Source organism: Triticum aestivum, chromosome 5B, assembly GCF_018294505.1.
Source record: "Triticum aestivum cultivar Chinese Spring chromosome 5B, IWGSC CS RefSeq v2.1, whole genome shotgun sequence".
In the NCBI taxonomy this organism is placed as follows: domain Eukaryota; kingdom Viridiplantae; phylum Streptophyta; class Magnoliopsida; order Poales; family Poaceae; genus Triticum; species Triticum aestivum.
Window position 1 is genome coordinate 680,871,218 of NC_057807.1, and position 26,909 is coordinate 680,898,126.

At 44.6% G+C, this 26,909-nt stretch overlaps 2 protein-coding genes across 2 annotated transcripts; one reads left to right on the top strand and one right to left on the bottom strand.

Annotated features, from left to right (window-relative positions):
- The first annotated feature begins 842 nt into the window (after positions 1–842).
- On the top strand, positions 843–3,988 carry LOC123114166 (electron transfer flavoprotein subunit alpha, mitochondrial). The gene is made up of 8 exons (XM_044535545.1): positions 843–1,043; positions 1,676–1,858; positions 2,034–2,245; positions 2,428–2,588; positions 2,955–3,113; positions 3,233–3,285; positions 3,444–3,584; positions 3,683–3,988. The coding sequence occupies exons 1-8, from the start codon at positions 852–854 to the stop codon at positions 3,758–3,760; spliced, it is 1,179 nt and encodes a 392-aa protein (XP_044391480.1). The 5' UTR covers positions 843–851; the 3' UTR covers positions 3,761–3,988.
- Positions 3,989–5,285: 1,297 nt separating this feature from the next.
- Positions 5,286–18,507, bottom strand: LOC123114167 (DNA-directed RNA polymerase I subunit 1). Its single transcript, XM_044535546.1, has 21 exons — positions 18,449–18,507; positions 18,169–18,350; positions 17,917–18,076; positions 17,537–17,830; positions 17,007–17,183; positions 16,726–16,902; positions 16,497–16,650; positions 15,351–15,538; positions 14,647–14,910; positions 13,776–13,864; positions 13,558–13,705; positions 13,210–13,416; positions 12,817–13,119; positions 11,564–11,705; positions 9,676–9,881; positions 9,302–9,504; positions 8,355–8,553; positions 7,922–8,238; positions 7,642–7,782; positions 6,724–7,528; positions 5,286–6,178 (listed from the first exon to the last, which is right to left on the bottom strand). The coding sequence occupies exons 1-21, from the start codon at positions 18,449–18,451 to the stop codon at positions 5,573–5,575; spliced, it is 4,965 nt and encodes a 1,654-aa protein (XP_044391481.1). The 5' UTR covers positions 18,452–18,507; the 3' UTR covers positions 5,286–5,572.
- Between the last annotated feature and the right edge of the window lie 8,402 nt (positions 18,508–26,909).

Genomic DNA, 26,909 nt, shown 5'->3' on the forward strand with positions numbered 1-26,909 from the left:
GCATTTTAAGTCTATGGAATCATTATCGAGTGTAAATGAATAAAATGCATTTCAAATTTACTGAATGATAGTTAGAATGCATCTTTTTAATGGACAAGTGCATTCGGAACTTATGACAGCTCTTACATGACTCCTCAGGCAGCCATCTCCTCCCCAAATAGGGTTCCTCTGCTTCCCCCCGGCGTCGGCACCGGTCTGTCTCTTCTCTGGTGGCCTTAGGATCATGAGAGCGCGGCAGATCCCGGTCCTTGTCGCTGGGAGGGCTCCGTTTTATTAGATGTGTCTTCGAAATCTGTTAGGGTTCGTGTCCTATTCAGGAAGGCGAGGCTGTGACGGCTCCTTGAAGATGGAATATGGTTCTCCCCGCCTAGCCCCCATTCTGGTGGTGCGTCTAGCATCCTCGGTGGGCGTGTGGATGTGTGTCTCCGATGGATCTGTACTTAGTGGATTTGCTCGGATCTGCTCGTCGTTCGTCTACATTCGTGTGTTTTCAGGTTAGGTTATTCTAATCTATGCTACTCTTCATCAGTGGTGGTTGTTGTTTTGGTGCGCTGGTCCTATGGGGCCTTAGCATGACAACTTTCGGACTGTCTATTACAACAAGTTTTGTCCGGCTCCAATGAGGAAGGGGCGATGACGGCAGCGCTCCTTCGACTCGCTTCAGTGCTTGTAGTCGTCGCTAGGTGGTCTATGAATCTGGATGTAATATTTATTATTTTTATTATTCGTTATATTGCCATGATTGAAAATGAATAGACAGATGTTTAAAAAAAAGTGCATTCGAAACTTTTGTAGCTATGCAGAAGTCGATGAGATATGGAGGCTGACGTAGCAGTAAAATCTCGACCGCGATGCAGACGTGCGCAGATTGGTTAGTCCGTTGCTTGACGTCTCTCTGCTCTTCTCTCCCCCGGAGCATATCTCTCTGCTCACTGCGTTGCGTTTCTCAGAGAGAGCTCATGGCGACGGCGTTGGTGGCGGGAGCGCTCCGGCGGGGGAGATCCGGCGCCCGCGGCGCGGCCGAGAGGACGCTGCGTAGGCTCGTGAGTCCCCTTAACCCCCTTCCCCCTCCCCCTTCTCCCCTCCCTACGCGCGCATTCGATCCGATCCGGTTCCGAGGTAGAGCCTCGTCCCCGTCCGAGAGCCGGCAACCGGGGTGATGACGGACGCACCGGTAGTGGTATCCATCCCGGCGACCGCGGCGAGGCGAGGGAAGGGGAGGGGGCGAACCAACTCTGAATCTCTGTCAGTCTTGGTGTCCTCGCTCTCGTCTCTTGGACAGTTTCAGTTCCATGCCTGCCTGCTAGCTGCTATCCGTCTGCTCCGGCTCCGCTTCAGAGTAGCATGTGAATGCTATAAGTAAAAGAAGACGAATTTGCGTCTTCATCTTTGTAAAGATTTCATAAGCGAATGGAATCAGCAGAGTTCAGCGGCAGCGTAAATTATTCCACTCCACGCCTTGGATTGGATTCAGGCTATTGCATTTGCCTCACTTGTGCTAGATTCAGGGTCCTTATGCCATTAGATCTGCTGAATTGTCGAATTTCAGTCTTGCCTCCGTATCATCACCTGAAAAAAGTTCAGTTTGCCCTGAGTCTCCTGGGATCCTTGATCCTCTGCCGCAGGCCTCGACCCTCGCAGCTTCACTCTCGTCTTGTCCTGCTTGTCTTGCTAGGTGAGCACTCTGGTCGTGGCGGAGCATGAAGGTGGGCTCGTGAAGCCCTCATCTCTGAGCGCATTGGCGGCTGCCGAGGCCATCGCCAAAGAGAACAAGGTGTCTCTTCTTCTCGGCGGATCCGGACCGACGCTGCACAAGGCTGCTGAGCATGCTGCGTCTAGCCACCCATTGGTCAATGAGGTATTGTTACTTACTGACTAGTCAGCTGGTATCTGTGTTTGCATAACTGCATCTTTCTTTTTATTTTGCCATGCTCTGCATCTCAGTTCTGACTTCTGAGAGGGTGAAAAGAACTTGCTGGTCAGAAAGGAAGCAGATGCTCATTTGTTTAACTGTCGGCTCTCTTGCGTTGCAGGTTCTTGTCGCGGATTCAGACGTGTTTGCGCATCCTTTAGCCGAGCCTTGGGCCGAGCTGCTCCGCTCCGTGCAGCAGAAAGGCGGATACTCTCATGTTATAGCCTCTTCGACATCGTTCGGGAAGAATTTGCTTCCGCGCGCTGCGGCTCTTCTAGATGTCTCCCCTGTCACGGACGTCACTGCAATCTCTGAGCCCCGGGTCTTTGTGAGGTACGATAGTCCACTCCACTGTTTTGTATTGTTTTATCAGTAGTGATTCATCAACAATACAAGATGGACAGCAACCTTTGCTTTTATTAGTAGGGTAATCATCATATGCCTTGATGTTTTAGCATAGCCAACTAGGTGATATATATCATACTTTGATTAATAATACATACTCTTTTCTTCAGGCCAATCTATGCTGGGAATGCACTCTGCACTGTACGATATACTGGGGAGTCTCCTTGTATGATGAGTATTAGATCAACATCATTTTCTCCAGCTACCGAGTCTGTGTCAGAAACTAAAGTTGCACCTATAACCCAGGTTGATCTCTCTTTCCTCAGTGAAGGTTTGTATAGTTTCCTCACCATATTCTTTTATTATCAACACCCTTTTATGACTTATAGAGTTGTTATTGTTAATTCTGCATTACCTTTCTTGGACCTTGGATCTATTAAGACAAAATTCTGACTTCCGCAATAAAAAGTTCAAGGTCTGATTTGAATAATATTACTGCATTTCCATTTCCAAGCGCTTGTTATGGTTTACAGTCCATAGTTCAGTCTTGAGCAGGCGCTCATGCTTGGTTGTGTGGGTGGTAGTGTCACTGCCGTGTGCGTGCATCTGTGGGTTGTATTTAGTGTTACAAAACATGCTTTTTACGGATCTATAAATCATGCCACGTGTTTGTTAAACTGTTTCCCTCGATGTGTAGCAAGCTCAAGGAAATCTTCATGGGTGAATCTTACATCCCAAGATACAGAACGGCCAGATCTTGCAAATGCACGCGTGGTAATCACTGGAGGCAGAGGTTTGAAGAGCGCCGAGAATTTCAAATTGTTGGAGCAGCTGGCAGAGAAACTTGGCGCGGCAGGTTTGCGCTTTTACTTGATTATCCATTTAACCTAGGTGGTACTGAACCTGTGAAGGCCAGGCCTCATGTAAAATCCATTCATGTGCACACGGTTTTACGTTTTTTTTCCCCTTGTGTAGTGGGTGCGACCAGAGCTGCCGTCGATGCAGGATATGTGCCGAATGAACTTCAAGTAAGCTCCTCAAGTCTATCAGAGTGGCATAACCAAATACTAGCAACTAAATGATTCATGTTCTGGTCTTGTCCCTAGCTTATGTACTCGGTTGGTTACAATCCCTTTGCGTTGGTTACCATCTGATGTATCATCGCAATGCCCTGATTTCTCCGCAGGTTGGGCAGACCGGGAAGATTGTTGCGCCTGAGCTCTACATTGCTTTCGGAGTTTCAGGGGCGATACAACACTTGGCAGGGATGAGAGATTCCAAGTACATCGTGGCGGTCAACAAAGACGCGGACGCCCCAATCTTTCAGGTTCAGCTCCGCTCCCCGCATGATGAGCTTCGAGCATCGAACCCCAAATATCGACCGCCGTTATTGAGCCTGCCCTGGTTTTTGTTTCTGCTGCCCAGGTCGCGGATTACGGGATCGTTGGCGATCTGTTCCAGGTCCTGGAGGAGCTCCTGGAGAAGATCCCAGACAAGAAATGAGTGTCCGGGCGCGTGTCGATCATCCATCGTGTTCCTTGTCAATACACTGAAGGACGTTCGCTGGAGAATTCGGAACGTGTTGTTGTATGGTTGGCCTGTTAATAAGCGCCTTGCTGGATAGGGGCCGGGTGCAAGCATAAGCGGAGAGGAATGTGTTGACAGTTGACATTTTCGAAAACTCGTGTCCCCACTCTATACATACATATATGCACCAGAATATTGACTGCATGCCCAGCAACTGCAATGCAACATACTCCCTCCGTTCCTAAATACGTAGTATTTGTCCTTATAGAGATTTCAACAAGTGACTATATACGGAGCAAAATGAGTGAATCTACACTCTAGAATATGTCTATATACATCCGTATGTGGTAGTCCATTTGAAATCTCTAGAAAGAAATCCACGGCACACTGTTAAGATCATGTTATTTCTATGTTTCCATGTAGCCCAAAGTATGGCTGAGCAAATGGTATTAGCATGGTCTAATGGTTTGCCTGCGACCCAAAGGGATGCACAAATTATTGCCTACACAGGTCTTTCCACTTTTAGCCCAGATTTCCATGGCTACGGCACATTCAAAAAAAGAGATGACCAGCTGCTTCTCTGTTCCGAGCAGAAAATACAGCCTTATGCCTTTTTCAAATTTCGTTTCAGCTGATTATCTCTAGTCATAAGTTTGTTGTACCGAAAAAGGCTTTCGCCACGCTTTATAAGTAAAGCAAACCACCGAACACAAGGTCCAACAAAGTACCGACAACCGAACACACACACACACACCGCCACCGCAGGCAAAGTCTTACAAACACCAACAGCCACATGCGAACACACCAACCACATAGCGTTCTGCTTTGGGCACAGTACAACAAGCCCAACACACAGGCACACACAGGAGCAGAACAGCACAACAAGCCCAACACACAGGCACACACAGGCCGAGCTGGATGTATATTGGCCAGAGGCCTCACCCTCACCAGAGAGTCACATTCTGAGGTGAGACTTGCAGCTCATACCATGCTAGCATCATTGATCGTTAAAAATCCTTGGAAAGGAAAATCATAAGTGTCTGCCCATCCCACACTTGATCAATGGTGCTACACTGCTCTCTACATATACAACAGTAGAGGTCCCAGAATTGGACCCATTTTGACCCCCTTCCAGAATTGCGATGCTCCCCCTACCTTCCCACACAAGATGTTCTTTGAGGTAGTTGTGATCTACTCCCTCCGTTCCGAATTACTTGTCGCAGGTATGGATGTATCTAGATGTATTTTAGTTCTAGATATATCCATTTCTGCGACGAGTAATTTGGAACGGAGGGAGTACAAACTTGTTCCAAATCTTCTCTTCCCCAGAGCCATATACCTTTTTAACCCAGGATCCTAACAGGCAAATATTTGATGTTCGTTTACCATGCCCATAGATGAAGGGAGATTTTGAACGCGTGAAACAGGAACGCGCTGGGATGTCGATAGGAGATTATGCAGAGAATAATAATTGAACGAGAGGAGATCTGCAGACCACGAATTCAACTAAAGCGTCCAGGTCCATGACCATAGGTAGAAAGAAAGTTAAGCTAACTGCTATGCAACGGATGCATCATCTATCATACCAGATAGAAAGTTGAGCTACATGACTAGTAGATACAGACGCTGAGAATTACATCGCTTCCCCCGTAGCAAGCAAGCACAAAAATGTTATTCACACGACTAGTTCGTTCAAAACACACGACTGATGCCTGGACACGCAGCAGCCGATTCTTGGACCAAAACCGAGTGATATGAGCACCAGCCACGCCAAAGGAAGGTCCGAGTTTACATCACCGCCCGCTCCTCCAGGGCGATATTCTGCAGCAGCCCAAAGGCACCCGTCCCCGTCTTGGCCGGTTTCCCCAGGGACACGGTCGCCGAAGGGCCGGTGAGGTTGTCCACCTCCCCGTGGTAGGCCGCCTCCATGATGAACCTCGTGGCCTGCTCAAAGCTCATCTTGCCAAACGGCGACGTGCAGAACCGGGCCATCCCGAGGCTGTTCATCGGTCGGTAGGAGCCTCCCGAGGTCATGAAATCAGCAGCCAGGCTCAGGTGCCTCGGGTCTACCTTGATGCCAAAGGGCTCAAACACGGCCTTCACCTCGTTAATGATGGTGGCCCTCGCAGCCTCCACCCCGTATGTCCTCAACATAGCATGTATGTCATTAGATGTAAGCTTGCGGACGTCCAGTAAGTCCTGCAGATCCCAGAATACCTCAAAGTCCAGTCCTGCCGTTTGCAGCCCTCGAAAGTCATCTTTCCTCTCCGTCTCTTTTTGTTTGCTTTCACTTTCACCTTTCTTTTCCTTCTCTGGCCAAATAACATTACATAGACCTATGTTTTTGTTATGGGATCCACTGACAAATAGGGACCTCAACGTCTTCTGGGCAATCTGGAAAGCAAAATTAAATGCATCTTCTATCAGATTTTCTTATGTCCAAAGTTTTATAATATATAAATGACATAAAATGCAAACCAACTTGTATGGGTCACAAGGGTCAGCTTTTAAAAACACCTGTTGTCAGATTATAAATCCCAGAGACTCACAGAGAGCCTGGTCCGACTTTTAACTCTCTCAAATACTGATTGAAATTGCCTACAAACTTTTAAGTCCAAAACATAACCATAATCCTAATCAATACTAATGCCCCTGTAAAATCATACAGTTTCCCTAGTTACAAATCAAATGCATGTATCACTTTTAAGACACATAGATGGATTACTGCAGTGCTTGCCGTGACACAATTGAACAGCACGAGAAAAGTTTAGACCATAAGCATACGATGGGCATGATACAAGTTCCTCATGGATTCATAGTATAGTCAGATCAACACATGTTCAGAGAGGAACTAACAAAAAAAAATTAGTTCCATCGTATTCAATTACTACCATCTGAAATAAAAGCAAAAATATAGTGTTCTGTTTATGATGAGGTACCTGGGATAGTAAAATATGTGGTTCCTTGTGCAAGATGTAGTGAACCTCAAAATTCAAATCTGCGCTTTCAACATGAACAGTCAGCTTTAACTTTTTGCTGCGTTTCCGGGTTATTTGTGCCTGCTTCTGCTCCTCCAAGTTTTCCACCGTTTCATTACTCTCCTTGAGTTTACTAGCTGCAAGCCTGCCTTCTAATTTTGCAGTCTTGTTACTGGAATCTGACAAATGTCCTTCGTTATTCTCTTCTGATTCTCCACCAGACTCAGCTGGATCATCCTCATTATCAAGTTCATGTTTTGTCTCTTCATCAGGGTCACTGTTCATGCCATCTTCATTTTCAATATCATCCTCATACTCCATCTCATCATTCTCTTGTCGTTTCCTCTTTTCTGCATCAGCTCCCAAGTCGTCCTCATTTTCATCGTCACCATCACTCGCATCAGACTCGTCACCGTCAGTAGGTCTGCCCTCGGATTCTTCAGGACCTTCTGATGGTAAACTCTCAGTGTCCTTTACCCTTGTTTCCTGGATTCCACTAACTTTGTGTAGCAAATTTAGGTGTTTTTCGATTGCATATTCCATAGCATCAACAAACACAGTTCTCAAGGATGCTTGACACTCATCTACTGTAAGTTCCGACTCAGGAGGGTAACAGTCTGGTGAGAATAGTTTTAGATGCAACTTATAGAGACTCGAAATATGCCCATTACTATTGTGAAAAGGAACTGTGCATACTTCAATTCCTTCCACAACATCAGCCAACGTAACACCCCTTAGTTTTTCAGCCAGACGTGCAGCATCCTTCCTAAATATCCACATGTAGAGAATTAGTGCAAGTATCATGTTGGGATTCTTGTTTACTTTTTATGGAGTTAAGTTTGATATTGCATCTTCAAAATATAAACAAATAAATCTCACCTCTTCTTGCCTTTATGCACAGGGCACTTCATATAAGGTGTGCCAATATTAGCTGATGCTTTCATTAGGATTTCCTGTATGCGAGGCATCCCAAGTGTGACATTCATGTCCCCTCTTCCAGCAAGATGGAAAGTGTTGAGCCTGCAGGGCATGACAAAAATGTATACAAGAATTTTGACTGGCTCCCCAGATAAGAAATGCAATATACCCCGAAACAGATAAAAAAATTGAGTCGATATCGAAGTAATGCACATAAACAGATGTACAGAAATGCTCTTACGTCATCTGCGTTGAAGGTTCTCCTAAGGACTGAGCAAGGATCACACCAACAGCTTCACCAGGATCTACAAGGCTAGCCATGTACTTGACTTTCAGTAACTTCATTAGTTCCTCCTCCTTGATGTTATAATGGCAGCGACACTTCTTTTTAAGCTTGCGGCAGCAACACTTGTTTTTATTGTGAAAATCCGTTGCGCTTTCGGTGAGCTCTTGAGGCAGTTTAGTAATGTATTTGGACTTGAATAACAGGGGATCGCCATTGTAGATCTCAAGCTCACCCTTGTACCTCGCAAGCCTGTCAGACACAGCTTTTCTATTCTGTGATTTGGAACAAATTGCAAACAATTAGCAGTCCAATCAAACAAATGCATAGAGCAAGGCATACTATAAGTCTAACTTGGGTAGTTTTATAATTGGGAGTGTGAATGTCTTACATCAGCGAGTTCTTTAAACTTTTTGAGGAAGCTACTTTTATGGACATCAACTCCATCTTCTCCATAGCAGAATTGTATGATTGATCCATCAACATTACGCACAGAGTGATCATATGAAACAAACAATGATTCAAGACTTTTGATAAGACAACGCTGAAGATATCCACTACGAGATGTTTTGACTGCTGTGTCAATCAACCTGCAATGAACATACACAAGCTAAACATCATAACAACAAAAGTCACTGCACATGTAATAATGGATGGCTCGAAGGAGATGATATATCTGATTATAATGGTGAGATGAGATTGGCAATTGAGGATATGAAAGTATCACTGTTATATGAGAAATATTCTTTTCCACCAAGAGAATAATAACTCTCCTTCGTTAATACTAAACGGGGATGCTGCAAACACACGAGAGAAAGCGATAACTGGAGGTAGATCAAATTTCTTGTGTTCCAACGGGCTTCACATCAACATATTATCAAATTTATCAACCACTCCATATCCAAACAGCATTGGTTCATCAAGAATACTTATGTCCACGGAGCAAGTTTAAAAGCTTGGCACGCCGATCCAGGCCAGAACTTAAGTATGATTTTGAGATGTCAACATTATTGTTTGCGAAGTGATTGATGCAAGAAAGAGTGTGCAATGTCGTGCGGAAGTAACATTGTTTTGTGTGTTTCCAATACTATGCCAAATAAGGGCAAACAGGCGAATGATTTATAATAGGAGGTAATTAGACCATTTGTCCAACTCACTTGTCTCCACTTCTAACAAATACGAACAGCCAAGTATGCCTGATATAAATCAATATACATTTAAAAACTAAAATCTGCTTAGAAACAAAGCTATAAATGTCAAACAACGCTGGGGAAGTGTATGCATTGATGCATAAAAAGGTAGTTTCTTAAGTATTAGAAAGAGCAAAGAAACCTTTACCCATTTCTGCCAGCCATACAGTGGAAATAGTACTCTTGAGGGCGGAGACCAGTTAAAAATCTGTCACTGACGTAACCACCAGCTCTTGAAGAACTATCCCATGGTGGAAAGCAAGGTAATGACTTCCCAGATATCATTCGTGGAACACGCGCTCCTTCTAAATCTTGTGAGCCTAGCAATGACGAGATTTGTGTCATGTTAACCTAGCAAGAGAAATGAAGTGGCAGGATATTAGGCCAAGTAGGTAAAGTAATTTGCGCTTCGAGTTTAGAATTATATCTTCCATGAAACAATTCACTTTCCCAGGTCATCCAATATATTTCGAGTTCAACACAGAATATTGCATTGTTCAGCAACCCTGAAAATAAACTTACATCGCCTCCTTTTGCTCCAGTTGCAGTCATAAGAGTGAGACAATTTTTAGGGAAGGGCTTTTGTAGACCATAGGGAAACATGTTCTTGTTGACCTTAGTTGTTAACCCATTTAGTTCGCTTAACATTGCTTTATCCAACGCAACGTTCGCAGATTCTCCTATTCTCCGAACAACCTTTTCGACCTTCATTTGCAATTTCACTAGATCTGCATAAAAATAGCAAATGTAATAAGGTTGCAGCTACAATTTGAGTACAAACAGAAAGGCTTCTGTTATGGGCTAAAGAGGTAGCCCAGCCCATTAATACCACAGATGGAAAGCAGTCTATTAGGATTATCAAAGCATCTTACGATTTTATGACTTCACCGGAGGCAAACAACACAAAAGTATCACAACATGACTTGTAAAATTGCTAGTACCACAAGAAAAATATGATTATATGTGATCCCACATTTGTAGCCCAGCCCAGATTAGATGTAGTCGCTGCAGATCAAAGAAACTTATAAAGTGGCTTATACCTTGTTGCTTGATGGATGTGGTACAAGGGATGCAGAGAAGTCTCTAAAGTAGTCACTTGCTCAGCTGTCCACGAGATGAGCTCTCTTGATCATGGGTGTATCATGGACTATGCTTTGTAAATGGTAGCACATCTAACATAATAACCTTTGAAAAAAATCTATAGAATGTTATGTTTTCCCAAACAGCTACATCGATAATCCATTAGAATTATATTTCTGTAATGTATAAACTTGTTATATTTTAAGAACTTATACTACGATCTGATCCTATGATCCAATAAAAAGTACTTTTGACTAGAATCCTGATACCGACAACATTGGTTATTAGGTAGACATAATCACATAGGTATGTAGGAAAGTGCTTTTGTATTAAACAATAAGACCACTTTAATTGGAGAAAAGTTTGTGTCTTGTGGTAAATCGAGTCAATCTTAACTAGCATGCAATCCTTTTTGTTCATGCAATAATAAATAAGAAGTTGTTAAGCGTGAGGGTTTCTTCGCGACAAGTATGAGCCCCGCCACCAGTGACATATTAACTGGTATCCAGACAATTGTCCAACCCTAATCAGCCTGTTGTGAATCAAGCACGCACACATCGGCTGCATTTAGCTAAGTTGCAATTTCAAAAAATGCAAATCATCACAGGTAAAACTTCCAATGTCGAAATATTTGTTATTCATTGCAATCACTAAGTGGAAGTGGCAACTCAGACAGCAAGCAGATGGATCTAGGATTTTCTTTAAATACTGGTCACATGCCGCAAAGGAACGAGAAATATATTGATAACACACACCAAACATCTGGTCAGTATTCTAAAAGGCACTATGTTCTATTTTGCGGCACCACTATGCTTTGATGGGCCACTGCAACCTCAGCCCTGGCCACCCTTTAAAGTGTTACGCAGCCCAGCAACGCCAGGCCTGCAAATTAGGCAGGTACCACAGCAAAAGCTACCTAGGTGCCCCCCTCATGCAGACTTCAGACTACTGTTCACAGACTGACAAGGTTTCTGTTTTCAGGACTAGTAACATCTCAAGAAAAGGACAGTTATTTTGGAGGAATTGCTATTTTGTTAGTTTATTTTGGAGGAATTGTCATTTTGTCAGTTAGCATCTTGTGAACGCAAGATGATTTGGGTCCTTAAGATCTGTGATTATTTTCTTCACTTCCTTCACTTGGACCCTTACTGTTCCCAAAAACCAAGCAAAAAAACTATTTTTGCTCATTAAACAATGGGATTGAGGATTTGATACTCCCATAGAGCATCTCAATGAGAGAGACTAGCTGTCCTCATAATCATTTACAAAATCGTTATGAATTCATGGCTTGCGCGCAAAGTATTTGCTGTCCAGATAATATTGAACAAACCTGTATCAACATCTTTCTCGCACAGAAATTTCTTATGGGCTTCTTCACTGTGTTCCTCACTTTTCGACAAAAAATCCGTCCTCTCGTTATTTGACTCTTGGGATAGTAACAGATCATCTATTCCACAAGTAAATCCATGAAACTGCAAGAATTTAATGTATCTTAGACCAACAGCAACATAATTGCAACTAAAAGTACTGTGCAGAAACAAGACAAAACCCGAAGACAGTATGCCAAAACCAAAGGAAGTTAAATTCATAATAATAGAACAACTTGGAATAAAGGTGACAACAAATAGGCCACAGCTTAGACACAAAGGGAAGTACATATTACTCCTGACCTTTGGCACTAGCCACTAGGGCTACTTAATCCCCTGACATTTGAAACCGAGTATTCCACCCTCAACCTTTGTAAAAGCGGTTAAGTAACCCACCTGAGCATAAACCGCTACACCGATATCCCACCGGCAAACAACTCACACCATCAGCGAGCCACTACCAGTACTATTATCACATTATTTTTCCCTCTATTCCCCTTCTGCACAGATGGCGCAAAGAACAGAACCACGACCAAACCTCAACTTTTGAGCTCTGTTCCATTCCTTCTATGATTTAGACCATGATCTGGCAAAATTTCTTTTAAAGAAAATATTTCATATCTACAGCATCATCAACGCTGTGAAAAATCCAGATCTTTATAGCTCAACTTTAGCTAAGCTATAACCTAGCACTAGTTTGCCTCTTGCGGCGCTATATGACTCAAATAGACAACTCAACAGTGGATTGGCCCATTCAAAGTAGTCCGGTATGAAGATCCAGATTAGATTTCCTTTTCATTTCTTTATTTGCTACATAGCACGTCTAGATGAATTTCCAAGGCAGATTATCTGGTTGCATTGCCAATATGTGCTGCATGCTGGTGAAGAGTATCAATGGAATTCTTTATTTGCTCCAGATAGCCATCATGCTGGTCATGACTCATGAGTATTAAAGGAATACAGTCTTCAGCTAAAAAAGAGTAACTAGAGATGACTAGAAAATGCTTCATTTTTGCCAAAACACTCAAGAAGCACGTCTAAGGTCTACGAATATTATTTGTTGCTACTTGCTACTAGAGTGTTTAATTGGTACAACTGTTTTAGTAGCATCAAATTCGAGGAAGACTAGACCATGCTACTGTCTATCACTACTAGCCTACCAGTCAGACACTCTACCTATAGTGAAAAGATACAAAAAATATGTTTTCAAAGTTACCTGCAAGAACAATGTAAACAAGCGGCTGAAAATCGAGAGCAATCTTCCAGCTGCATCTGCACCATAGAGTTCATGAACTGTATGTACTATCCCGTGATTCCCGAACTGGTTCTTGTCTATCATGCCCTTTAAGAGCTCATTATGGCGAATATATAAAACTAGTTCTTCAGGATCTCTAAGTTTTTCTCCTTCAGCAACATGGCGTACTTTAGCTGTTAGATATTGTACTGAAATTTTCCCTTTCATCTCCACAGTAAATGGTGGGTGGCCTTTCGTTAAATGGTTCAAGATGGTTGTTATGACCTGCACGCAAACCAAAAATGCAGCTGACTTCAAAGCATTGTCAAGATCAAGACCAACAGTCACACATGTTTCTTTGTATAAACATCTAACCTGTTTTCCCGTCCACCGCTCTGGCTTGACAAAAGCTGGAGGAAGAAGTTCCAATGTGTCATCATCATTCACAATGGATACCCTTTTACCAGATTGACAAGGACCACGAGTTGAGGACACACAAGACCCATAGACAAGCTGACTGTATTCCTCACGGCTCAAGAATGTGTCCACTTTTGTCAGGAGAACAGCACCAACAATGTGGTCCTACAAAAATACAGAAACAACTGTTATTGCTTGTCAATATCACAGGCATGGCGAGTTTGCTAGTTAGAATAGATGCATGTGGCAACTGACTATACAACAGTTGACATGGTGAAAGACACATCTGCATATACATAGTATTACCTGAATGAGACCTCTGACAGCCTCCCCACTCCTTGGACCAATGTACTGCTTATTTGCATCAACAATGTTGATGGCCTCAGCCCGAGATATTTCATCTTGTGGGAAGTGCACATTCATTTCATCCCCATCAAAATCAGCATTGTATGTACTAAAAAGAAACAAAATTATTTTATCATTTGATATAAGCAAAAGAAAATAACAGGGACATCTCCAAATACCTGCAATTGGCATAGTGCATTCGAATTGTCTTCTCTCCAGCCAACACACGAACAACATGGGCCATCATGCTGGGCTTGTGAAGAGTAGGCTTCAAATCACAAGCAGAGAGGGATTAGGGATGTAGACTAACAGTTCACTGTATCTACAAAAGCTAAGTGTTAATGCCGTCACAAAAATCCTAAAGCAGTATGATTGGCAGCAGAGTGTTGAGTGGTTGCAACTCCAGCCAAAAGTTCACTATTAGATTGTGATGTTCATGTTTTGACTTTATAGTGAAACACCTCCTGAAACTGGCAATGCCAAAATTATGAAGTTGGCCTGATAAGTAGGGCTACAAGTCATGGGCTCATGTCGTATGCATAACTGCAGTTGATCAGGGCATTTACCATCGTCTTAACATTCAAACGAAAGCATGAGATGAAAAAAATGTTTTGCATGTACCTCAATAGGCCCAATATAGATTTGTATGTTGAGCTCTATGTAAATAAAAGAATGAAGAAATTAACGCATCAAAAAACGTGCCTGTGGTGCCCGCCCGCACCTAATGATTACATAATGCTCCCTCTGTTCCAGGTTTGTCTTAAGTCAAACATCTTTTAAGTTTGACCAAGTATATATAGAAAAATATGACAAACCTACAACTCCGCATTTTGGATCGGAGGGAGTACATCTTTACAACAATTGTTGCAAATAAATTATAAATATGTGTATTTGTGTGGAAAAGGTTGCATAGAAGAGGTAATAACAACATTCAAAAATCCACATTGCTAAAACAACACCGAAATGAGATTGAAGAATGTTTTTCCTTTGTTTTCAACTATTGCTGCTGAAGAAAACGGAATGTTAAGCATACTAGCAAAATATTTATACCTGTCTGTTGACCAGTACAATGTCACCATCTTGAATATGTCGATATACAACTTTGCTTTCAAATTCACATTTAGGGTCCTTCCCTGGTTGAGAAATTGATCCTTTAGAAGCAGCCAACATCTTAGCAATGCCACGACGTTTGTTACGGTCATCCTGTAATTTATACATGTGATTGTTAACCTTCAAGCGTGTCGCACCAGGATGAATTTCCGAGCCATTACTTATAGCTCCTTGTAGCTTTTTGGCATTCCAGGGCGTCACTTTCTGCGCATGAAAAAAAATCATGATGAATCCTGTAAGTTACATACAAAACAAAAGAAGAGCTTGGATACAGGTTAAGATATCTACAAAAAGGGAAACATCTTCTGTATAATGGTGTGTTCTCTCTCTTCCCCGCATCACCCAAAAAGGTGGACGCAACTGCTAACTCAACAATAACAAGAAGTACCTATTTAATAACTAGCAACCAATCCAACTTCCATGTTCAAATTTCAAGAATAAAGGACACATCATAGTCAGGAGTCATGCGCTTTATTGGATAGGGTAACACTAGTAAGATAGCATGCAAGAATCTACAGCCATGAAGAAAAGGCTGGTGGATATTTCAAGTATGTTCAGAGCACAATCATAAACATAACCATAGAAATTTTAATTATATGTCAATACAGAAGAAGAAAATGCAGGTCAATCCATGAAGAAAGTACCTCAGGATAAGTCAGCTTTAAAGCAGCAGCAGGAGGAATCCCAATTTCGTTAACAGCTAAAAACGGATCCGGAGATATAACCGTACGGCAGGAATGATTAACTCTCTTGCCCATTATTTTCTGTCGAACAATCCCAGTTTTCTTATCCACCAATTGTCGTACACCATGACCATCTTTCCCGCTTTTTCCTGCCATCAGCATAAACATTTCACAAGAGTTGGGACTTCTTAGTGGAGGAAAAGAAAATGGGCATGATGTATAAATGCATGCAATACCAAGCCCATTAGCACAGGTAATGCTCTAGTAAACATAGGACTTCTATTAAAAACAATCATAGACATCATCAACGACAACAAATATATCCGCATGTGCATCATAATTCTTGAACGCAAGCACAAACAAATTTCTAAGCATTTCCTAAGTTGATACGCCCTCTGTTTTAAAATACAAGGTGTGTTAGTTTTTTGAAAAGTCAGCTTCTCTTATGTTTGACCAAGCTTATTGAGAAAAATATCTACATCTACAATACCAAATCAGTATCATTGGATTCATCGTGTAATCTATTAAATTTATTTGGTATTGTAGGTGTTAATATATTTTTACTATAACTTTGTCGAACATAAAAAGGTTTAACTTTTAGAAGAAATTAGTACACACTACATTTTGGAAGGGAGGGTGTAGTTCATAACAATGCAGCCAAATAAGCATGGGCTATGCATTCACGTTAATCACCGCCCATAAAAAGGGCGCATAATAATTCAATTGTATTTGATGCTACAAAATTCCTGTTCTGAACTAATATATATAACCCTGAAACTGAGGTGATCTAATTGATAATAGAGGCAAGAAACTCCAAGGCAGAAAGAACTCAAACAAATTATTGGAGCATAATCTGATTAGGTCGAAATTGTTGAAGCAAGAAGCAACCCAATCCATATTATCATGAATTGGCATATATGACCGCATCTAAACAACTGAGAACAAACTGGTAACAGCTTAGCCATGTATAGCATTCCAAAACTTGATTCAACCAGTTATCTAAGCAGAGGAATCCAGATATACATGTTTGCATCTTTTTTAGTTTTTGCTGAGTGTCAGAACAAAAAGGGATGATCTAACTCACTAAAGGAAAGAATGCATACTAACCAAGGCCTTTACTACTATCGTAAAATAAATTTACACTTGTTTGCAGATCCCTCCATCTTGTAAGAATATCCATGTGATTAGGATTGTCATGCTGTAGCGCAAGATTGGCCTCTTGCACTTTACTTAGCATAACATTTTGTGGATGTTCCATAATCTATACCCAAACAAATTAGCATGATTAGTTTAGAAGAAGACTCGGTGAATTACTACAACTATATGGTCTACTTACTCCAAGGCTAGAACTAGTTGAAGGACGGAATCTATTTGGTGGCACAAGCATACTCTTCAAGAAAAACATCTCATAGCCCCTCCTCTTTTCTGATACACATAAATTCTGCTGAAAGTCGCATAGTAACATGCAGAACCTGGCTTCCTTTTCCCACAGGTCTTTGAGAATAGATTCAACCTGACGAAGTTCAAAAAGAAAGAACTCAGTCATGTGCTGCCTGAAGAACATGCACAAGGCATCTCAATGTGACTTCAAAACCAAAAAGGAAACGAAAATGCAACCTCCGTAGTCAAGAGAGGTCTATCATCAGAAAGGTCTTTTGTTTGATTGCTTGATGCTTTAACTCTATCATCCGTAAGACCAGAAACACCAGTTCCATTTGGGTTGGAAATATGGCCATCTCCTTCAAGATTATAATCAGCGATTGCTTTTCTTCTTACAGCAGAACCATCTGTACCCTGCAAATCACGCACAATGAGGACAAAATTATGTCTACCTTTCATTGGTTAAATTGAACCTTTTGTGACCTTCTCTATTTAATAATTTTGTATTCCTTTTGGTTGGAGTAGTTCTTGTTGGGTTTCATCTGTTGAACAGGAGGAACAATAGCAATATACAGAGCCGCAGTTCATACGAAAAATTGGCCTATCCTCTGTCGTAATGTGCCTAACGTTATTAGTTGTATATATAGAAGGTAGGCAAGTACACCTAGTTTACTCGGGAACATTGAAATTCAACACATTGTAAGCAGAAGCAGGATGAAGTAGGTCCGGGTTTTCAGACAATGACAGTGATACAGCTCTAGACATACCTGAATGGTGAGCCAACCATATATCTGGCATTTGATAGGTGGGTTCTTCATGCCGCAGTTTGCACACTTGTTCACTCGCTTCTTCATCAGCTTGGAGAAGATAGAATGGGCCTCTTTCAACTGGATGGATGTCCAGGTTTTGTTCCCTCGGTGAGAAGGTTTATCAACCGAATCGTCGTCGCCATCGTCCATTTCAGCGCTTTCGTCCATTTCAACAGCGGAATCTTGCAAGTTCTTGGCCTGGACAAGATGGCCCCTCGCCAGCAGCTCAAGCTCGCGGGCGTACCTGTCGACCTGACAACCAACGGCCCGAAATCATACATACAATGAATCCATGGAACTTGCGGCAGGATGGATGGATGGGTAACGAGAGGCGTTACCAGCTGGGCGCTGAGGCGGAACTTGCGGCAGGTGAAGCAGGTGGAGCGGAGGAGGTCCCGGAGGGTGTCGAAGAGCAGCGGGTTGAAGAGCGGCTTGGAGAGCTCGATGTGGCCGAAGTGGCCCGGGCAGTCGCCGGGCTGCTGCGCGCAGGTCTTGCAGCTGCTCCGAGTCGAATCATCCATCAATCTAGCCTAGTATACCATACCAGGATTGGGAAGCACCGCGTGCAAGGAGAAGAGAGGATTGCTTACGTGTCGTTGGCGTTGACGGGGCCCATGGCGGGGTCGAGCAGGCCGCCGGGCACGGGGCAGTTCTTGGCGTCGAGGCGCTCGGACCTGGTGAGCCGCTTGACGCTGAGCCGCCGGACCTCGTCGTCGGTGTAGAAGCCGAAGAGGATGGAGTCCACCTCCACCGACGTCGCCTGCTCCTGCTCCTGGTGAGGGAAGACACACACGGACGGGGTTATTACGGCCTGAGAAATCGCCGGCGTGCGGCGGGGACGGAGGAGGGAGGGAGGGGGCAGGAACTCACCATGGCGCGCCGCCGCCCGCCGGCGTCGGAGAGGAGGGGGTGGGGAGGGGGGGGGTTCGCGGCGGCTAGGGTTTTTGCGAGAGGGAGGGAGAGAGGGAGAGGGTTTAACGCTCACCACCGCGGCAGGCCCATCGTAATGAGCCCATTTGGCTGCTCCCAGCAGCGTGCGCGCGCACGGGAGGCGGTGGCGGCAAGCGGGCTCGCTGTTCTGAAGAATAACCTGGCTTGGCCCGACAGACCGAATTGATCGGCCCGTCTGGCTGCATGATTTCCATTACGAGAAACTCGCCTTTTTTTTCCTCGGAAAAAAAAACGAGAAACTCACTCTTTTAACTTTGTGTGTGATGAGCTCTTTTTTTTCCACAGAAACTTCCAATCTATTCATTATCAATCATGATAGTACAATGAATACCAGAAACAAAAAAAATTACATCTAGATCCCTAGACCACATAGCGACGATTATAAGTACCGAAGCGAGCCGAAGGCGCACACTGACGCCGGGAAATCGCCATGCTAAGCCTTATAAACCAGCACATAAAACTTGGTGTGTGATGAATTTTGCTCGGTCGTTTAAAAACTTGGCGCCATGCCTTGTGAAAAAACAGCTGATTTTTTTCAAAATAACACATTTTTTAAATTAATTTTCAGAAATAATACACCGTTTTGATATTTTTGACAAATAATACGGCATCATCTTCCTGGAGGACGACTGGACCTAATCGTTTTCCTGGAGGACGATTAGTGCCCACCGTTTTGATATATGACAGGTGAGTCAAATCAACCTCAAAAGTAGAAAATTATGATATATTCATGTGAAAAACAGCTTCAGGATTCGATTTAGAGCGGGATTGATAAGTTTAGTGTGCCAACGACCGGGATTCCGAGTTGGTGGTTCGATTTAACTAAGCTCTGCAAGTTTAAGGTTCAAAATGGACTCTCTCACAACATTTAGCAAGTCATTCGGACTATTCCCTTCCTTATTACATGCGTGTCTGCAGATACAGATTTTTAATATAAATCAGAAAGCAAAGGTGGTAAAAAAAATCTCACTTAGTTCTTTCTTGTACAAACAAAGAAAATAAAAGATGAGCAGATTTTTTTATTAGACAAGGCGTTAAAAAAAAGAGAAGGGAACTAGTAGTACTTAATTGAGAAAAAATGTCCCCCTAAGGTGTTCCCGGGGGGTGGGTGGGAAGGTCCAGGCTTGATTCAGGTGGGACGGCGCGCCCGGCTGCGTAGACAGTTGTCAAGCGCCGTGGGCTCACGATGCTTACTTGGATTCAGAACAAACTGGTCGGTTCCGTTGGCAAATCTGTCGACCATGGCCTTTCGGCGTGGCCGTGGCGCCGGCGGTAGCGGGTCCGTGCCGCCGGGCGAACTCTCGATGAGGCGGTTGGTGACAGCCATGAGCGTCTCGAACTCATTGCCGCTCAATATGGCATCCGACGACTTCGGGGCACCGCCGACGCGGCAGTCCTCGCAGTTCCAAATCTTGAAGCAGGTCATGTCCTCTTTTTTAGAACGAAGGCTCAAGCAGAGCCCGATTTTGAATTAACAAAGTCATCAACCGGCCAGGAATTACAATCGCCCTTACAACGAGAAAGAAAACAAAGAAACTAAAAGCGGCAGATAAACGAGAAAGAAAACAAAGAAACTAAAAGCGGCAGATACAAGGTGCTACCAAAACAGCCTACAAGCACCACAACTGCTCAAGGTGCCCATCGACGCGAATGAAACACCGAAGCATGACAGCGAGAGAACTTCAAGAGGAAAACCCGCCAAGTGGAGATGAACACGCCCTCATCCACTCCGAAAGGAGACCACCATCTTTGGACCTTCCCTCTCCAATTCCGAAGGGGACCCCTGCCCCTCACCCTGGATCGAAGGGCGCCGGACCGTCGGAAATTGGAGCAACTCACCCTAGAGCAAAGGAACGGTATATATTCTGGAGCACCTTGGGAGACTCTCAGCATGACCAACCCACTGAGCAAAGATCGCCAGGAGAAGAGCCCAACCGCAGCTCATTGAGTCATACACGAAGAAACGAAGCTGCTGAAGGACGAGGACGCCGATGGAACAAAAAGCAGAGTTGATAAGCGAGCGAAGCTGAGATAAGATCAATGCTCAATGAATTAATGTCCAAACCGCCCACACCGTGTTGCTGCTCACTGGGAGAGGAACCATATCCCCTCCCCTACCATGGCAATGGCGCCGGCTCACCGGCAAGCACACACACACACACACACACGGCCGGTCTACAAGACAAATACAAGGAGCTAATCTTGTGAAAATTGGCTTCCCGACGCTACCTCCAACTGCCATGTCGCTGCTCGCCGGAAAACCACATCGAAACGCCAGTGCACACCCCCAACTCGCCCAAGATGACACCTTCAGCAAGGTGACGGCGCGGATGCCGCGCCGCTGCCGCCAAGCCCAGAACTGGCTAAGGTTTTCACCCGGGTATGAGAAGAGAGGGGGCGGGGATCGAACCTTGACGGCGCCTTCGAGAAGGGGAACGGCGCCAGCAGGCGTCGCCGCCGTCGTGACCAGAAAGTCGGCCAAAGATTTCTCTCGGACCGATCTCGCACCTCCGGCGTCCTCACCTTCCATGGATCCGGCGACCATCGACCGCCACAGACCACATCCAGTGGGGAAAAGGCGAATGAAGGGGGAGGAAGGACCTCCAGATCTGACTCGCAGCCAGGGGCACCAGGGCACCCACCGCGACCTGCACCCGACGCCTCCACCGCTCGCCGCCCGCACAACCAAGGGGAGGAGGAGCACCAGCGAGCGTCGCTTGCCGTAGAGCCGGCGCCGCCTCACCGCCCGAGGCCGCCGCCTCGGCTTCCGAAGCCCTCCGCGAGAAGACGAAGCAGCAAGGCCTCGCCGCCGCCTTCCTTGGCAGTCGCACAGCCTTCGCCGGCAACCCCTCTGGCGGCGGCGAGGAGTGGGAGGGAGGTGGAGGGGGTTCGGCGGCTAGGGTTGAGTCGCCGCCCACGTCGCCCGAGCGGAGCGAAGCGGGGGCAGGGGGGCGTCTGTGCCCTACGGTCATGTCCTCTTTCTGAAAGTATATGCGCGCCTCGAGGAACCTGGCAGCATCGTCGGCGGCATTCTTGGCCTGGAGGGCCGCGAGGGCGACCTCGATCCCTTCCGCGCATTTGCCACCTTCTTCTCGGCAAGCGCTGCGGCGTCCGCGGCGGCGGCCATCTTGGCGGCGGCGCGAATGGCGGTCAGGGCCAGCCCGAGCGCGTCGGCGGTCGTGCCATCGGGTGTCGCATGCAGGACCTTCAGGCACACGTCCCGGAAAGGCACGGTGGAGCAGGCCTTATCAACGTCGGCGAGGGAGATGGAGACACAGACACAGACGAGGAAGAAGAGGAGGAGGGCCGGTCCACGCATAGACGCCAACACCATGGTCGACGTGCGCCTTGCTTCTTCGATCCAACAAATTAACTCCAAAGATGTGTAGCACGGTCGATCAGTAGGGCAATTAATGGATCGAGGCAACAAGTATACACACACACACATGGCAATGGCATTGGCATTATAGCTGGCCAAACGGGCCGGCCCGGCCCGGCACGGCACGGCCCGTCCTAATCGTGACTGGCACGGCCCGCCCCGCCTAGGCACGATTATTATACGGGCCGTGCCGTGCCAGCCCGCGTGCTGCAGCCTGCAGCCCAGGCACGGTCCGTATGCTAATCGGGCCGGCCCACCGGCACGCCAGACCCATTAATCTACCTCCTATTTTGTGCACTGAGCGTTTTTAGCCTATTTTTACCTGTTGGCCCATATTATGATACATAAAAAAATATAAAAAAATTAATCGAGCCATGCCGTGCCGGCCCGCGTGCTCGCCCTTCAGGCCCAGGCACGGCCCATGGCGTGCCGCGTGCCGGGCCCGGCCCGTTTAGCACGTGCCGTGCCGTGCCGTGCCGGCCGTGCTACCGGGCCGGCCCAACTATCCCGGCCCGTTTGGCCAGCTATAATTGGCATTGGCGACTAGGGGGAGAGAGAGAGTGTGTGTGTCCGTCGCGCGAATGGTCCCACCTTCATGATCGTGGGCTGGCCGCTGGCACGGTAAATCTCATCCCCGCATTGTTCGTAGTACTATGAGCAAAGGATAGTACGCCCCACTTACAAATATAGATATACCCAAACAAGTAAGGATTCCTTCATTTTCAGCTACAGAGACCCTCTGCATGCACTAGAGTAGTTTTTGTCAGGGAAGAGAAAAAATGCAGGGAAATGACACTTGCATGCCATATGCATGCATGCTAAACATCGAAACTCTCCCCCTCCCAGCGCTTCTTTGTACATTGATGGATATATTTTGAATCAATGCTTAGCTTTGGTTTTATTTTCTATATATATTTGAATTCCTAGCTAGAACATCTTCAGAACCAGATCAATGATGAGTACTACTATGTTTTAACTAGACTAGGCAGTTGCATGTGTTTGCACCAGGTCGGGGGTATAATTATTCTCCCGTAATGCATGGTACGTCACTATGTCGCTGCGGTTCCCCGCCGCTACAAGCCAACGCTGTTGCACCCGGCCGGCCACCGTTACTGAAGCAAGGCTGAGAAAACACACCCGATGGGGCCACTGCCAACTGTAGAAAAATCAACAAAAAAATTGGGCGGGCGGGCGGTTGCCTTTTTTGGTGGGCGCTGGCTAGCGATCCCAGGGCGGCTTTATTTTCTATATATATTTGAATTCCTAGCTAGAACATCTTCAGAACCAGATCAATGATGAGTACTACTATGTTTTAACTAGACTAGGCAGTTGCATGTGTTTGCACCAGGTCGGGGGTATAATTATTCTCCCGTAATGCATGGTACGTCACTATGTCGCTGCGGTTCCCCGCCGCTACAAGCCAACGCTGTTGCACCCGGCCGGCCACCGTTACTGAAGCAAGGCTGAGAAAACACACTCGATGGGGCCACTGCCAACTGTAGAAAAATCAACAAAAAAATTGGGCGCGTCTAGCGGGCGGCCGGCCGCCCTGGGATCGCTAGCCAGCGCCCACCAAAAAAGGCAACCGCCCGCCCGCCCGCCCGCGCGAAAACCGCTTCAGACCCAACCCGCGCGCACGAAAACCGCCAGGACCCGCCGCACGAACATGTAAGCTCGAGAAAACAACCCCGCGAGGACAGCTGGCCGCGGGATCACATGCACCTGCCTCCGAACCCCACCCTCCTCACCAAACCGCGCGAGACCAACTGCCCCCAGACCATCTTCTTCTTCCCCACGAAAAAAGGATCTGCCCAGGGGGCAAAATCCTCCTTCATCGCCAGGAGAGAAGAACGACCATGGCGGCTCCTAGGGACAAATAAGAGAAGAGAAAGAAAAGAGGGCTTAGAAATCGGAAAAAAAGATCAAGAGAAAAGCATATCAAAAGGAGGAGGGCGAAAAAAGAACCTACCTGGAGATCCACGGGTGAGAAAACTTGCCCATCTTCTTCCTGATTCTCTCTTGTCTACTTGCCCTTGTAATGATTTCCTTGCACACATCTTTTACTCGTGTATTGCGGAAAAACTGTGCACACAGTAGTTTCTTTTTCGTGCAACTAAGTCAAGTGAAGTAGCCAACTGAAGGAGTGCTGAGTGCCAACTCAGCAGATTATGGAGCTCTAAATTGTGCAATTAACCCAATTGTGGCATCCAACTATAAGCACAAACTATGCAACTGGAAAAATTGTGCAAAAATATAGGTCTTAGTAAAAGACTGTGCAACCAGTAGGTTACTTTCCTGCAACTAAGCCAAATAAAATAGGCAACTGAAGAAGTGTTGTGTGCCAACTCAGTAGCCAACTGAGGTAGGCAACTCTGAAACTATTTTGTGCAACTAACCCAGTTGTAGCATCCAACTATACCCCACAAACTGTGCAACTAGGGAAATATAAAAAAGGCACAAAATTGTCCAATCTTGGCAGGAACTTCAAAATATATGGAAAAAAACAACCAATATACGATGACGAGCAAATATACGATATGTTCTGATAAAAAACAGTTTGCAAATATAGGTCTTAGGAAATAGCTTTCACACGCTGCCATCACAAAATCTAAAAAACACATCCATCAAACCGTTGTTCTAGCTGTGCAAATCTAACTAAAATAGTTATAGACAAATATAGTTCAAATCTGATTTTACTTTTATCTTTGAAGTTGTTGTAGCAGACCTTGCTTGATATGTTCACTTGCATTGACCTGCAGTAAATCATGCCCTCCCTTTCATGTCAGACCTGCACATTGTAGATACAAAAAATGGTCAATAAAAATGTAGCTACTACCTGAAACATGTTCTTATATTGTCCAACTACTATGATGCTTGTTCCAACTTTGATATTACTTGTGTGCAACTGGTATGCTACATTTTTATTCAGTTTGTATCATTAAAAAATGTCAGAAAAAATGTGTTTGTGTGACTGGAACTGCACAACAATTTGACCAACTGGTATGGAAAAATTGTGCAATTATATGACACTTTTGTGCAAATGTTGTGCTGCCTTTGTGCAACTACTATCAAAAAAACTGTATCTGGAGAAAAACTTACTAAGTTCTTTTACTAAACCACTTGCATTCATCTGAACAAAACCATGCCCTCCCTTTCTTCTTAGAATTGCACACTGTAAATACAAAAAACAAAAAAGATGGTCAATAAAAATGTAACTACTGCCTGAATATTCTTATATTGTCCAACTAGAATGATGCTTGTTCCAACTTTTAAAGTACTTGTGTGCAACTGGTATGCTACATTTTTATCCAGCTTGTATCATAAAAAAATGTCAAAAAGCTGTGTTTGTGTGACTGGAAATGCTCACAATTTATGCCAACTAGTATGAAAAAATTGTGCAATTCTATGACACCTTTGTGCAACTACTATGGAAAAATCTGTATCTGGAGAAAAAAAGCTATGTAAAAACTGACTACTTGCAGTTTTCAAAACAATGAAAATGATTGTAACGGTGTTAAATTCATGCCTTCAAATTGCTAGCAACTATGCCCCAATACAGCTTGTTAATGACTTTTTTGTTGAAACAAAATGCAGGTTGAAGCAGCTTTCAAGGATGATAGACCTCAATGTGTTGCCTCCCGATCTCAATGAGTTGCCAAATGATGATGTCGAGTTTGTACATTCAGGGGTTTTCACACAGCCTCATCAAGATCATGGCTTCATGAATGATGTTGATGTCAACATGCAATCAGAAAGCCATACACTCGAGGAAACAAACACCACAGTTGCAGGACCTACTGAAACAGAACTAAGGGCAGGGCCAGCTGATGTTGATCGAAATGATATGGATGAATATGAGGTTAGTTCTCAGCCAATGGAGCCATTTGTTGGGATGAGATTTGACACTCTGCAGGGTGCTAAGGATCACTACAATGATTATGCCCTAAAAATCGGTTTCTCTATTAAGATGAACACTTCAAGGAGGAATTCTTCAACATATTGGAGAAACAGCAATTTGCATGTAACAAGTTTAGGAAGCCAAAAGAGGATGATGCAGAAGCTGAATTGCCACCTATGCTAGATCCTATACCAGACCCCAAACCTTTGGGTGAAGAAGAAGAAATGGAAGAAGTGCCAATATTCGATGGAGAGGATAGTGGAAAAAAGAAGAATAAGAAGAAGCGCAAGAGAGAAAGGATAAAGCAAACACAATGTAAGGCAAAAATGCTGGTTAAATTGAAGGATGGGCGGTGGGAAGTAACCCACTTTGTCCGTGATCATAATCATCCTTTGGTCCCCAAGACTTCGCTCTCCAAATACTTGCGATCTCACATGGGTATACCGCCGGAGGAAAAGAAGTTCCTAGAGATACTCTACAACTGCAACCTGACTTCAGGTGTGTTCGTCGTTCACCTCCCCAAAACTCCAAACTTCAAACTACATTGTTGTTTAAATCTGATATGTCAAGTGTGCAACTAGCAGCAGGGGGGTTGTGCAAATACATACACTGTGTTGTGCAACCAGGATTGAGTATTTATGAAAAAAGCACCACCACAAAACAAAACAAACAAGTTGGAACTACTTCCTGATTGAATAATGTACAGATTTACAAAATGGTCATAGTTTTGATGGCAACTCCATTTGTATTTGTTCTGCAAACTAGTGTTCCTTATCGATGCAATTGAACCTTGTTTCCTACGACTAGTGTTCATATTCTGCAATTGATGCTAGACAAAAAAAATCTAAATTGTTTTGCATCATGCCATAAAAAGGGGAGAAACAAAATGAAAAAAATAAGTTCTATGGCAACCACATGTCAACAGTTGTGCAACTATTGTTCTTTACTATGCAACTGTTGTTTGTAAAGTGTGCAACTATCTAACATCAACTTTCTTCCCCTGCAGGCCGTATGATGACTATCATGTCAGAGTTTTACGGCTCGGAGCTAAATGTACCATATAGACCTAAAGCAATAACAAACTTATGTGCTGGCTTCTCCAA